Raw genomic sequence first — 13,542 nt, 5'->3', positions numbered from 1 at the left:
CGGTTGCTATGGCCAAACAGGGCTCAGACGTGCGTAGAATTTTAAAAATATCTTGCATTTAGAATTACAGAATCATGGAATGCTTTGGGTTGGAAGGGACCTCAAAGATCATTCAGTTCCACCCCCTGTCACGGGCAGGGACACCTTCCACCATCCCAGGTTGATTCAAGCCCTGGCCTTGGACGCTTCCAGGGCTGGGGAATACTTCTCAGGCAGCTGGATGTACAAGGAAGGTGCCAGTTCTGCTTGTCACATCATCCTGCCCCTTGGTTTGACCAAGTATTTCAGAAGCACCTCCAGTTTGGCTTCCCTTTGGAAAGCAGCCCCAAAACACTTCTGGCAGTTGTTTAGAAGCAACCTTCCCATCCAAATTACAGGTGTGAGACACGTGCAGATTTGGCACAGTTCTGTCCCATGGGTCTATGATTGCCTTTTCCTCATTTGAGGTCCTAATTAACAACTCCATGGCCAGACTTGGCTGTCAGCCTCTGGAAAAGGCACCACAGGAATGAGGGCGACTGGGAGCTGCTCAAGGTCAGGGCAATTCCCCTGATGTGGGAATCAGGTTTACTTGTGGCTGGGAATAAACTAAATCCTTTCAATCTACGAATTTTCCTGGGTGTGTGTTCGGGGTTTGGAGGTTTCAGACTGAAAAGATACAGTACCAGAGCCTCCTACAAAGCTTGAACCTCTGCCAGGAACCTGCATTCTCCAAAGCTCGGGTCATTATCATTAAGCAATTTGTTCCAGGTCTTCTCTAATGCTAATCCTCAACCAGCATGTTTGGAATTTCTTCTATTAGGAAAAAAACCAAGCACTCAGTAACCTGAAAATTAGCAGTAAATCCTGTAGGCTGCCATCAGTTGATTATAAACTTGTTCATAGTATTTTTATCTAGAAGTACTGCAACAGATATCTACCTTTTAGTACATTTTGTTCCATAGAGATGCCACGGGGATTTCAAGATGACTAAAATATGAATGACATCTATTTAGCTAGAGGGGAAAGCTTAACCCCAGTGAGAAGGAAGGAGTTAAACACACCTGCACCAGCCATTCCTGCAGGCTGGCTGCCACACCAAGGTGTTTCACTCCCTGCCAGGGTCAGGTTATGTGTCCAGAATTTATGGAGCTGAAGCCAGAAGGACAGGGTACAGCACAAACACTCCCAGAGCTTCAGCATTTTTGTGTCTCTGCAGTTTTGGAGGATGCAGAAAGAAACTGGAGCTGGGTGTGAATGAGGAGCTTATGAGCACACATGCCGGGCTGCAAGGGAGGGGCACGAAGGGGTCAAGGAGTTAAATCCCTTTGAGTCCCTTAGGAAATCCAAACCAAGTTCCATGAAGTGTTTAAGGTGGACAGAGCCACTTCCTCATTCCACAGGGCCCATCCTCTGCTGCCATCCCGACCTCTGGCTCCTCCCTAAGTTGTCCAGACATTGACAAAGTGTCTGCAGGAAAGGGGATTTTCCCAGGCAGGTGCTGGTGACAGAGAGGAATGAGAGACTGGGAAAACCTGCACGTGGCTTCTTGGACACTTTGGAGCTTTCTGGTTGAGTTCAACAGCAAAGGACATCCAGGCTCATGGGAGACTGTCTGTCCTCAACTTCTGCGGGTCAAAAGCCACAGGAATTCAACGCCAAAGCCAAAGACAGCTTGGACCCAGCTAAGGAACTCCACCATGGATCCCATTCCCAGGAACAGCTCTGTGAATGCATCTCCTGGGATAACTCTGTAGGAGTTCCCAAATTTCAGGCACAGCCAAACACCTCTGTAGGAAGAGTGACATAAAAATGCATCACTGTGTATAGAAAGACTGATCCAGAGGTGCAGGAAGGTGGGACATTCCCTCACCAGGGGCTGGTGGCTGGAGGGGGCTCAGATTTTCTGTAGTTCTTGTATTGCTTGAGAGGAATAAGGAGGAATTTTATTTCCCCAGCTTTTTAGTGAAGGAGAAAATTGCTATTTCAGTAGTTTTGGGAAGGATTTCTTACATGTTTGAAGCTGGTTGTGTTCTTTCCCAACAGCCAGCTAAGGCTGAGCCTGTGTATGAAAACTGGGACAAGCTCTTAGGTTTTGAGTGTGATATATACATTATATACCTTCCTGTGTCATAAATGCCATGCTTTTATTTCACTCTGATCATTTAAAGACTTCAGGTTCTCCTATCCTGTCAAATTTTGAGTGCCTGCTGCCTCTGCACAATGGTATTTCCAAAGAGAAATGAATGATGGTCCTATACAATCACTAATTATGCACTAATAGTGCTTCATGACATCTGTTTTTCTCCTCTTCTGATTTGCAGGGAGTAGCTATGGAAACATCACAAATGAGTGGGCAGGGGAATTTATTAACTTCCTCAGGATAGTCCTATTTTGCTTAGTCAGTAATTAAGATCAATGTGACTACAAAAGGCCATATTAGGGATGGTAAAATGACCTTTTCCAACTGCATTACCAAGCAAGCACTTCTGAAAAAGGCCTGCTAATAATGATTCAAACTGAAAACAAAGGGCACAGCTACTCAATCTTCTAAGCTGTTTATGTGTCAAAATGCCTGTACCAAACCCCTCATTGATACCCTGCAAGGATGTTTTGTGTGTGCCTTGATCACCCACTGCAGAAGAAGAATCAGTTCATCAAGAGAAGCTGTCAGCATAATTATGACCTTAGCAAAAATATTTAGAGCTATCAAAGGCCTTGCTAACTGCTCTGGAGAGATTTGCACCACATCCCAGCGTGGATTAAAGCAATTTTGAATTTCTTTAAGCAAAAGCCAGTAAAAGGCAACCTAATGCACTGCCCAAAAAATTCCATATATGTTAGGACAGAATTTATTATGTGTTGTGTGCAGAAACTGGGAGGAGTTTGTTGGTTTTTTTTTCCCAAATCAGGGGTAAAACTTGTATTGGATATTACAGAAAACAATTTCACATGACGGTTTGGCTTTGTAAGAAATTATGTTAATACGGCTGGCATGCTCTGATGAGGGAGATTTAAGATCTAAATTCCTGGGGTGTTTTCTTGGTCAAGGAGCAAAGGCTGGTTTTCCTAGCAGCGAATCCACAGGAGTCAGAGGCAGATATTTGTCAGAGGCTTTGTCTTGCTCAGTCCTACCTTGGGCTTCATGGTTCATTAGACTGGTAAAAGTACATTTAACCCTACCTATACATCATGCTGTGACTCCTGGCCCTGAATTCCACACCCCAGAGGATTTCATTTGCAAATAAACAACTTTTGGAAGCAAAACCAACCAGAACCAAACGCACAGCCCTGAGCACAAGGCGGTACAGGACGGGAAAACCACAACAAGCATTCACTTACCCGCCGCAGAGTTGTCAAAAATAAGAGTTACAGTTGCATTCTGAGGGCTGGGGAGTGCTTCTATGTCAGCTAAACAAGTCAAAACCTCAGTGTCCCTCGGAGTCAGAGTTAAGGTGCTCAGGGCATTGTGGAGGCCATGAGATCCTGGGCTTTGCTGGGTAACATAGCTGGACTTATCAATCAAAGAGTCATTTGTCATCCAGGTAATGTCTGGAGCCGGAGCCCATCCTAAGGCTTCGCAAACAATCTCAATTGTTTGGTTGTCTTTTACTGTTAAGGTGCTATTTTTGATGAGTAAAGATCCATTAACTGTGGGAGGGAAAAGATGTTTTTTTTCCTTCAGAATGTTTCGCTGCATTGCTTTCCTGCTGGTAGTTTTAAATCTTATCTCGCTACCCAGAAATAGCTATGCCTTGAGATATGAAGTGGAAAACAATTATTAATACAGATAGACCATATGCATGATGGAAACATGCAGATATTTCAACTACACGGGCCCATTACCCAATATGTCTAAAGCACAAGTCTCAACTTTCAGTACCTTCCCAATAAAAAGCAGGAAATTGCACTTTTTAGCCATCTTGACACACATCCAGCTGGAGGACAGCATAATGGAATAACAGTGTTTCTCTGTAATTTTTAAATATGCTCAGGTCATATAAGAAGAGGTCTGCAGGTAGGTGATGAGATGTCATCACTGCACCAAGCCTCTCCTTGACAAATGGATAGTGCCTGCTGGTGAGATCCTGCTTTCCTGGCTGCAGGCTGATAAAGAATAAGAGATGGAGCAGGAAAAAACAGGGGCAGTTATAACCTCTGCTACTGGCACTCTGCATGTGACTCTAAAACCCTCTCAGACAGCAAAATTAGGGTGAGGAGGGCAGGAGGTAAAGGATGGTAAATGGCAGCATGTACTCCTTCACAGGGATAACTTGAGAAATTTCTCAGAGGATTCCCTTAAGTGCAGCACAATAAAACAGCTTTTTGCTGGTGGCTATGATGCCTCAGGTTTGAGCTTTTCTATTTTTCAGATTCTGTGCTGCTTTAGTGTGTGGGTCTGGGCTTCATATCAGGGGATGCTGAGCTCTCTTCACAGAGCAGGGAACAAAACAATTCCTGCTCCAGCTGGGCACCAAGGACAAATGATCCAAAGCTCAGGCCCAGGAGCACAAACAATGTGGGCTGGAGAGAGAAAAACAAGCAGGATGGGAGTGCATGGGCTAAAGCTGGAATGGGACAATGAACTGCAAGGTGCAAATGGAGCAGAGCTGATCCCAGTGAGAGCCCCCGGGAGCGCTCGTGCATTTTGGGACCATTTTGGTTCATCTTGGGTGCAGCCCTGGCTGGGCTCTGGTGCTGCCCAAGGTGGATCCATGGAGGAGATCCTTTTCATAAATCCCTGCTTTATTCTTGAACTCTGCTCTAGGTCAGCCTTCCCAAGGCATCAGCCATACACACCTTGAACAGAGAGAAAGGCAAAGTTGTTCTCGCTGGGTTGCTGGATGCTGCACTCAATCCTGCCAGAGTCATTCAGCTGGGTGTTGTGGATGATCAGCTCCGAGGTGAACTCATCCCCACTGGTGTAGTTCCTGGAGGTGAAGCGTTCTGTGGTTTCCACAGAGCCCTGGGAGCTGAGGACAGTGAGGACAGGACTGCCCTGGAAGAGCCAGATGAGGACTTTCCATCCTGCAGACACCGTGCAGTTGAACCTGGCCTCTGAGCCAGCCAGGACTGTGGCGTTCTCGGGGCCTTTTGTGATGGAGTAACAAAAGCCCAGACCTGTGAGGGAACCAAAATCAGCCCAGAAATACATATACAACACTAACAGAGGTGGCTGGATAGTGTAAAACCTCTTAAATGGTTCAGAGATGGAGGTGTGCAATCTAATCTTTCAGATCCTGCTTAGATTAAGTCGTTTTCTTTAAAAATGCCTTTAATTATTTTGTCTCTCCTTCTCCCACTCCAAAATCACCTTCAGTAATTCACTGACTACCATTTTGCTGACAGAAAAAAATCCGCTTTTAAGTAGGAAAATACATGAGTTGCCTACACTTTAAATAATTAGAGGAGTGTGTAACCAGTCTCTTTTCCGTACCTTGGATTGCCTCTGACTTCTTGCAGCCCCATCATTTATCCTTCAGTGCTCTTTCCCCTGTTCCTCAATCATCCATCACACACATTGTGATGTACTTCTAAAGCCTTCCCCAGGCTTCCTGTTAACCACAGGTGCTGTAACTCATTACTTTTAACCCTTGAAAGGCAGTGTGAATTTTGGCCAGTATTTTTCAGAGCTGAAAGCTCCTAACAAAGTAATTTTGTTTTCCTTTCCTCCTCGTAGACCCAAGGCCTCCCATTGCCAGCTCCACCAATTGCACAGGAATATTTTGAGTCCAAGCATGGACATTTCCCTCCCTGCAGGCCCAACAGTCCTGCCAGGGGGATCTGCCTGAATGTTCCCTCCCTCCCCAGGGAACAATCCTGCTGAGGGAGCACCAGGACTGCCAGTGGTGCCCCAATGCTTCCAGCTGAGCTCTGCACCATGACAGCAATTAGACCCTGCAGTCCATGGCAGTCTAATTAAAACCCCGTGCCAGCAAATTTGGCCTGAGAATAAGTTGTTCAATTATGTTCCAGGAGAAAGGAAGCCTGAAATGGTCATCAGTCCCTTGCTAAGAGCATTCAGGACAATGAAGTCATTTTTAAGGGTTTTGTTCACACCAAGTTTGTTTTTTTTTTTTAGGTAGTTTATTCATTAATGAATTAGCTATGAATTATTGAAAAAAATTTTCTTCCAGTCCGCAGCTGATGTGAGAAGGACACACTGTATTTTTCACACAAACAGGGGTGTTTGGTGTTTGTATAAATGGAACCAGAGCCCAGTCTCAGTGAGGACGTTGCAACCAGTGCCTCAGTGAGCTGCTCCCAGGACTAGGGTCTGGAACCTCATTGCTCCATTGCCCAGAGCCTTCTGCAGTTCCCAGCCCACATTTAACCACTGTACATCCAACCAGGAATTGTTCTTTAATATAAATAGCTCCTCTCTTTCCTCCCACCCGCTGCAAGCATTTACAGACTTCTTTGTTTTGCAGGATTGTGCAAACCTCGCTCTCCCTGGCTCCGTGTATGGCTAACTCTGACTTCTGTCATGTTTACAAAAACCTTCACAAAAATGTTCCACCTTCCTGGGTTATGTTACCTCTGCCATGCACCTCAGTCTGCAAAGTATATCTGTGTGTGAGCAACAAAACATTAAATGAAAAGCAAACTTTACCTACTCTGATAATTAATAAAGCCAGATAAGATTAAGTAAATCATGATTCTGTTAAAATTAAAATGTATCCACTCTACCCCTCTTAATGCAAACTGTTCTCTGTGCACTTGGAATTTATTTCCATGCCTGTGCAAACACTCTACTTTTTCAAGGAGCTGTGGTCTGCCAGGGCTCTGAATAAATGATGCAACTTTCAGGACAGTGCTTGCTGTTAATTAATCCATGAAATTTATCCCTAAACAGGAATAATCAGTGATCATTTGCTGTAAAAATAATTGGCTATGTTGCTTTTGCTTTCTTCAGACATTCAGAGCAGTATAGGCAGGTAGGTATGAGTTAATCATTTATCTATGATAATTATTTTTTATCAGTCCATAGGTAAGGCAGGATCTACATCTTCTTCCACCAACCATGTCTGCTGGAGCAATAAATGTTCTATCCCTGATTGCTGCCCCACAGGGAACAGGTCCCTGAGCCCTGCATGGGGATCCTTTGGGAGGCAGAAGGACTGAGGAATGGGACATAACCTCTCCCCCATTTAGATCCCAGCACAACCAATAAAGGAGTTTCACCAGCTTTCTCCACCTGTGGCCTGAATGGTTTTGGTGATTTTACCTTTGCCTCTTTATCTTCTTGCTTTTATTGTTTGTTCTGCACATGGAGTCCTGAACCAACAGCATGTTCCATTGTCCAACCCGTGCACAAACACTGACAAAGTCACCTGTGTGAGGTCACAGAGGACATTCATGGCACAAATGGGATCTAAACCCAGCCACCAATGCCTCAAACCAGTGCTGGGACTCCCTTTGCTGGACCTTGCCTTGTGCACTGGGGACAAAAATGTTAGTGCTGCTTTCATTTGCATCCTGCTTCAAAAATACCTTGCAGATGGTTGCTTTTAAACAAATTAAGGCCTCGAGCTAGATTTTCATTGCACTTTACAGAATTACGTGTTCAGCTCTTAACAGCTGTTTTAACATCTGCTTCCCCACACAGCAGCAGGGAGACATCCCACCCAGGCAAAGACCATCCTTGCAGCAGGGAAATGTTGGGCTGGCTCCCTGATCACCCCTGGGCTTTTGAAAATCAGAGCTGAGTGAGGACACCTGCTTGGAGGCACATCACTAAATGTTTACAGAGCAGTCACCAGGGGTGAAAATCTGCTGAAATTAAGTGTTTATGGTGTCCCAGGTGCTCAGTGCCTCCCAGCAGCACGCAGAGCACAAACCAACTCCTTTATGAGCTGGTGCTTCCCCTCCTCTGCCACACAAATTCACTGCCACGCTGCTGCAGGTTGTGAAGGAATGAAAATGCATCTTGTGCAGGATGATGCCTGCACTGAGGGAACCTCATTTGCCACAGAACCACCCTTGCTCTTCACCAACAAATGTTTTTTTCTTCCACGCCTGAATGAACCCCAAAGGACCGCTCTTCCACGCTGGAGTTTTCAACAACAAGGGCATTGAGACGTGGCTACCTCCTCTTCCTTGCCTCCTGTCCTCTGCTGGCTCTGTCTTTCCTCTTTTGTAAGTGACCTATTTGGATGCAGCACAGGGAAGGACAGGATGGGCTTATCCTTTTGCCATAATGATTCCTCTTTTTTTTTTCAGCCTCTTTATCGTATTTCAAAATAATCTCCCCCTCTCTACCCATATTGCCCTTCCACAAACACTGCTTTTCATCCTTCAGTTTTTGTATCTTTCTCCCTTCCCTCTCTGCTCTTTCTGTTTGAATTTCTAAGTCTTTTTTTTCCTTCCAGTCCCTTTGAAATTCCTTTTTCTCTTCATTTTTTCTTCAGTCTCCTGCTCACTCCACCTTGCCTTCTACCTCCCCTTCCTCACCACTGGCCCACTGCTCCAGCCACAGCTCTGCTACCAACTGTTAAATACACAACAAGAAAGAAAGAAATAAACAGCTCAAGTTTGTTTCAGAACCCAACAGCCCTGCAGCTGAGCTTTTTGAAAACCAAAGTAGGTTAGAGCTTGTCAAAGCCTGCAGCGAGGGACTGGCTTGTTCACTTATGTTAACAAGAATTTCTAAATGCTTACAAGGATGTTTCTGTCGAGTAATACCAGACTCCTGATGCTCAGCAACTCTAATTTCCTCCCACCTGCACACAAACCTCTCCACAGCCCCCAGGCATGTCTTCCTCTCTCCTCTCACTCACTGTTGACAGCAATCCATGGTAGAACTTCCCAGTGCCCAAAAAAAAAAGAGATCCAGGGACTTCCTGAGCCAAAAATTGCTTCTGCAGCTATGGATCTACCCTTTATGATATTTGTTTCTAGGCTTTTTCAGCCTCTTTATAATTTGATATCCCCCACAGCCAGTGACCATGAGCTTTACTATTTAATTACATGCTCTGAGAAAAGAACAGGCTTTGGTTAGCCTTAAATCTGATACTTTTTGTGGTTGCCGCGAATTCTTTTGGTTATGAGAAATTGTGAATAATCATTTCACCATTCACTTCCATAAAATTAATCATTTTAATACCCTTTTACTATTTATTCTTCTCCACAAGCAGGAAAAAGATATCCCAGTCTAATGAAGCCTCCTCATCCTTCCCTCCTAGACAAGAGGGGGCTTTGGATGCCCCATCCTGGAAGTGTTCAGGGCTGGATGGAGCATTAAGGAACCTGATCTAATGAAAGGTGTCCCTGCCCATGGCAGGGAGGTTGGAACTGGAAGATTTTTGGTAGGAACTGGAAGATTTTTAAGGTCCTTTCCAAGCCAAACCCTCCTATGATTCTTTGATTCTCTACCTATGAACAGCTCAGTCACACTTTGTAGCTTTCTCAAATCTAACCTGTAATGGAAGGGCTAACAAAATAGCCAATATCTGAGATTAAACCTTTCTGTGGATTTACATCATGCCAGGTTTAATTTTATCTGCCTTGCTGAAGACATTAAATGGTGAAATTTTCTCTCTTTCCAAGACATCTATTCTTTTCTCCACTAGACATTGCATTTAAGAGATGCTTTGCATTAAATGCTTTCTCTGCCTTTCCTACTCACTCATCTGACATCACGACATTTTCTGGCAAATCTTCCTCGTCTCTTTTTGGATTTGGCTGCCCTAAGTAATTCTGCACTGCTTGCAAAGTCTGCCACCCCACAGCTCCCTCCTCTTCACCAGGTTGTTTAAGAGCTTCTTGAATACCACACATCCCTGTGCAGCTCCACTGCTCAGAAAACTCAAGTGTTTATTCCTGCATTGTGTTTCCTTTCACTATTAATCCATGACAACACCTTTCCCCTCATCCCACTGCAGCTCGTTCCTGTCAGAGCCTGTTAAAACCCCAGCTAGACTATAATTTAAAAAAAAAAAAAGCCTTGTCTCCATTACCCAACTAGTCACTTAATATTCACTTTTCCTCTAAAGCTTTGCCACCAAGACACTTTTAATCTGAACTGACTTTGAGGCTCAGGCATGTGAAGTGTGAATTGGGGGTAAACCAGCAACGTGATAATTTGCATTTACTTCTGGAAGTAAAAGCCAGCTGCTGATACTGAGTTTTCCACAGATGCACCCTCAAAAGCAGTTCCAAACAGGAGGAAAAGAAGAACAAGGAGAGGGAGAAACTGAAAGAGGGCAGCCCTCCCACCTCCTCCCCACCCCACACTGAGCAGTCTCAGTCCTTCCCACTGGAGCATACTTGAAATCATCAGACCGTGCAGGCTTGAAATACAAACATCCCCCCTTTCAAACAGCTGAAATAATCCCACTCTGTGGCTGAGTGCTCAGTCTGAGCTCATCAGCAAAGGCCATTTACACCACACTGAAATGTGAACCCATATTTTGCCCGTGCTGCTTCCCCTCACGGGTTCTGAACGTGTCCTACCTGGCAGCGAGGCAGTCAGGATGAGGGCAAGTAAAATGGATTTCTGGAAGCTCTCCATTGGAGCATTCTCTCCTGGTCCCCGAGGCAGGAAGCCACCAGTGGTCACTGCTGGTGAGAAGAAGCTGAAGGACAGAACTTCTGGAGAAACTCGGGAATGAGCCACTGCTTTGGGTTCTGTGACAAGGGTGACTTCGTGTGACCTGTACCACCAACAAGGGGAAAGGATTAAATGAGGGAGGCTTTGGATGCAGAGCAGAACCTTTCCTCAAATAACTGTTTCAAAAGACACAGAGGAACTTTTTTTCAGCAGAGAAGCCTCGTCCTGCAGATCTCCCATTCCTCAGCCCCTCCTGGCTGTTACAATGCTCCTGCTTCAGCACTGACAGGGCCAGGGCAGCTCCAGCTGCATCCTTCAAGTTACTCCTGAGCAACAGGGAAAAATAATTCTCTGAGCTGCTGCACTTGTGAGGATGAGAAACATTAAATTTCCTCCCAGCTGCCCAGACTGAGCCCCCAGAAAGGCTGATAGTGCAAAAAAGGTCCCCAGATTTATTCCTCAGAACCTGAGAGTGCCTCCTGTATCCCACAATAAACCACCAGCAGCTCTCCACTGTGGTCAGAAATAATACACAGATTCCTGGTGTGAGGCACCACCTTACTTCCACATTTTCTGCTTTTTCAGTGTTTTTGATTCACTTGTGAGCAATTATCCTCCTCCCCCTCAAAATATGTGGGAGAGGCTTTGACTGTGCTTGGTTTACAAATTCCTCCTCTGGGTCACTGGAGCTTGCCTTTGTGAAAGGGACCCGGGCCAGAGGATGTGGTTTTGTGGCCAGACCAAATTTCTTGTCAGGAAAGTGTTTCTGACTCTGGGGCTGCTCTTTGTGGCAGCACCGTGCAGTGCATAAAAATTAAGTGTCACCACAGAGACACCCTGGGGTTTCTGCTCAGCTGCAGCACCAGGAGGTACCAGAGCTCTGTTCCCCGTCTGGAATCTGGCAGGCTCAGCTGGCATTTTCATCCACATTTTCCAATTTTTCAAGCTTTCAGTTTACCTTGGGAACCTACACGACAGCCCTGTCAACTTATCAATGTTTTCAGCCAAACCTGTGGGCTGGTTTCTTCACCTGCTCATTCAAAGGCTGGCTTGGGTTTTCCTAGTGCATTTTGAAAGGTTTTGGGTCTTTGTACCTGCATATTTTATGTGTGGAGGAGTCCCCAGCAGGCAGTGGGGAGGGAGGGTCACTGTGCACAGCCTGGAGGGATTTCTCTGCACTCTGTCACTGTGACAGCTCTTGGCTGTCACACACAAACCAGTCAGGACTACAGGAGCTGGTATCATCTGTCATACCAAGTGAAACAGCCCGAGGAAAGCACCAGGAAACAAATCCAAAACACAGGGCTGGGTCCTTTATCCAGGCAGCTGTGACACCAAGCAGGATTTGCAGCCAGAACAGCAGCCTCCGTACCTCCCCTGACAGATCCAGCTGCACCAAAGCAATCTGAGCTGGGCAAAGTTTTACATGGTGAAGAATAAACTGGCAAGAACATTGTGCCAAATCCAGGACAAAAATCAGTAAACAAGTAAATCGGCCTGGGGTGAAGTAGATCAAGGCAGGAAAGGGAGGGATCTATAATATTTTGTTTTTCTTTGTTTCAAAATGGACTTTCAAAGGGCTGGGAAATATTTTCTGATCCCCAGATGAAACAGGATATTTTGGCTGATGATGAATTAAATGCCTGGGTTTGTTTTGGGCTGCTTTTCCCCTCCTCTGCTGGTGCACAGGGGGACTCAGGTTGCCAGTGCTGCTCTGAGCCTGCTCCCTCCCTCATCCACGACACAGACAGGGAATAACAACAATAATATGGCCCTCAAGGAATGGCAGCTGGACCCAGAGAGGGGCTCAGATGCTTTGGGCTCCCCACGATGGACACCGACCACAAATGCCAGGAAGCAGAACAGGAGACAGAGCCACAAACCACTCCTGCCAGCCCAGGGCAGGCTCCCTGCTGAGGCAGGAGCAGGGAAAAGGGCCAAAAGGGCTGAATTGTCTTCCAGCCCCTGTCTGGAAGCAAATCCAGGCTGCCGAGGGGGTTACCTGGATCACATCCCTGGCGCTGAGATCTCTCCCACCGCTTTCCCTCTGACGACAGCTCCGGCTCACGCTGCCCACGCAGGAGGCTGGAGGTGATCCAGGCGAGGATCCCGGGCCAGCCCTCACCTGCTGTCGCAAGGAAACGTCTCTCAGGTGTTGGGGACACTGTCCCTGAGAGAAGGGAGGTTGCTCCGAGCTGTCCTTCCGCCGCAGGCCGTGCCTGGCACTGTGACACGCAGGGATGGCCTCTGCCTTCCTCCGCCCTGTGCCTGTCAATGTTTAACCGGCCCGGAGGAAGTGAGGCACGGCCGGTGACACACGGAGCCGGCGACACAGGGAGCCGGTGACACACGGAGCCAGCTCCGCACGGTGCCGGTGACACACGGAGCCAGTGACACACGGAGCCGGCGACACAGGGAGCCGGTGACACAGGGAGCCAGCTCCGCACGGTGCCGGTGACACAGGGAGCCGGTGACACAGGGAGCCGGCGACACACGGAGCCGGTGACACACGGTGACAGTGACACACGGAGCCGGTGACACACGGAGCCGGTGACACACGGTGCCAGCGACACACGGAGCCGGTGACACACGGAGCCGGTGACACACGGAGCCAGCGACACACGGTGCCAGCGACACACGGAGCCGGTGACACACGGAGCCGGTGACACAGGGAGCCAGCGACACACGGAGCCGGTGACACACGGAGCCGGTGACACAGGGAGCCAGCGACACACGGTGCCAGTGACACACGGAGCCGGTGACACACGGAGCCGGTGACACACGGTGCCAGTGACACACGGAGCCAGCTCTGCACGGTGCCAGTGGCACACGGAGCCGGTGACACACGGAGCCGGTGACACACGGAGCCAGCGCAGCGCCCCGGAGCGCCGGGCTGGGGACACGGGCACGGCGGGCGGAGCGGGCTCGGTGCGGCCAGGTGTGCAACCAGTAGGGGAGAGGGAATGGTGTCCCCCGTCACAGTGGCACAGGTGAGAGCCATGGTGCAAATT

General features: G+C 47.4%; 1 protein-coding gene across 3 annotated transcripts in view; it reads right to left on the bottom strand.

Annotated features, from left to right (window-relative positions):
• Window positions 1-12,725, bottom strand: part of IGSF5 (immunoglobulin superfamily member 5) — a 28,355-nt gene extending 15,630 nt beyond the window's left edge. For 2 of the 3 annotated variants that reach the window (XM_053970329.1, XM_053970331.1), the window contains exons 1-4: window positions 12,534-12,725; window positions 10,435-10,634; window positions 4,780-5,100; window positions 3,322-3,630 (exon numbers count right to left, since the gene is read on the bottom strand). In XM_053970329.1, coding sequence (XP_053826304.1) covers window positions 3,322-3,630; window positions 4,780-5,100; window positions 10,435-10,492 — 688 coding nt within the window. In that variant the 5' untranslated portion in view covers window positions 10,493-10,634; window positions 12,534-12,725. Of the gene's footprint in view, window positions 1-3,321; window positions 3,631-4,779; window positions 5,101-10,434; window positions 10,743-12,533 lie in introns of those variants that run through there. The other variant, XM_053970330.1, reaches the window with a different exon arrangement.
• Window positions 12,726-13,542: the final 817 nt, after the last annotated feature.

This window comes from Vidua macroura, chromosome 2 (genome assembly GCF_024509145.1).
Source record: "Vidua macroura isolate BioBank_ID:100142 chromosome 2, ASM2450914v1, whole genome shotgun sequence".
NCBI lineage: Eukaryota > Metazoa > Chordata > Aves > Passeriformes > Viduidae > Vidua > Vidua macroura.
Note: the sequence above shows the minus strand (reverse complement) of the source record. Positions and strands in the feature narration are given on the sequence as shown.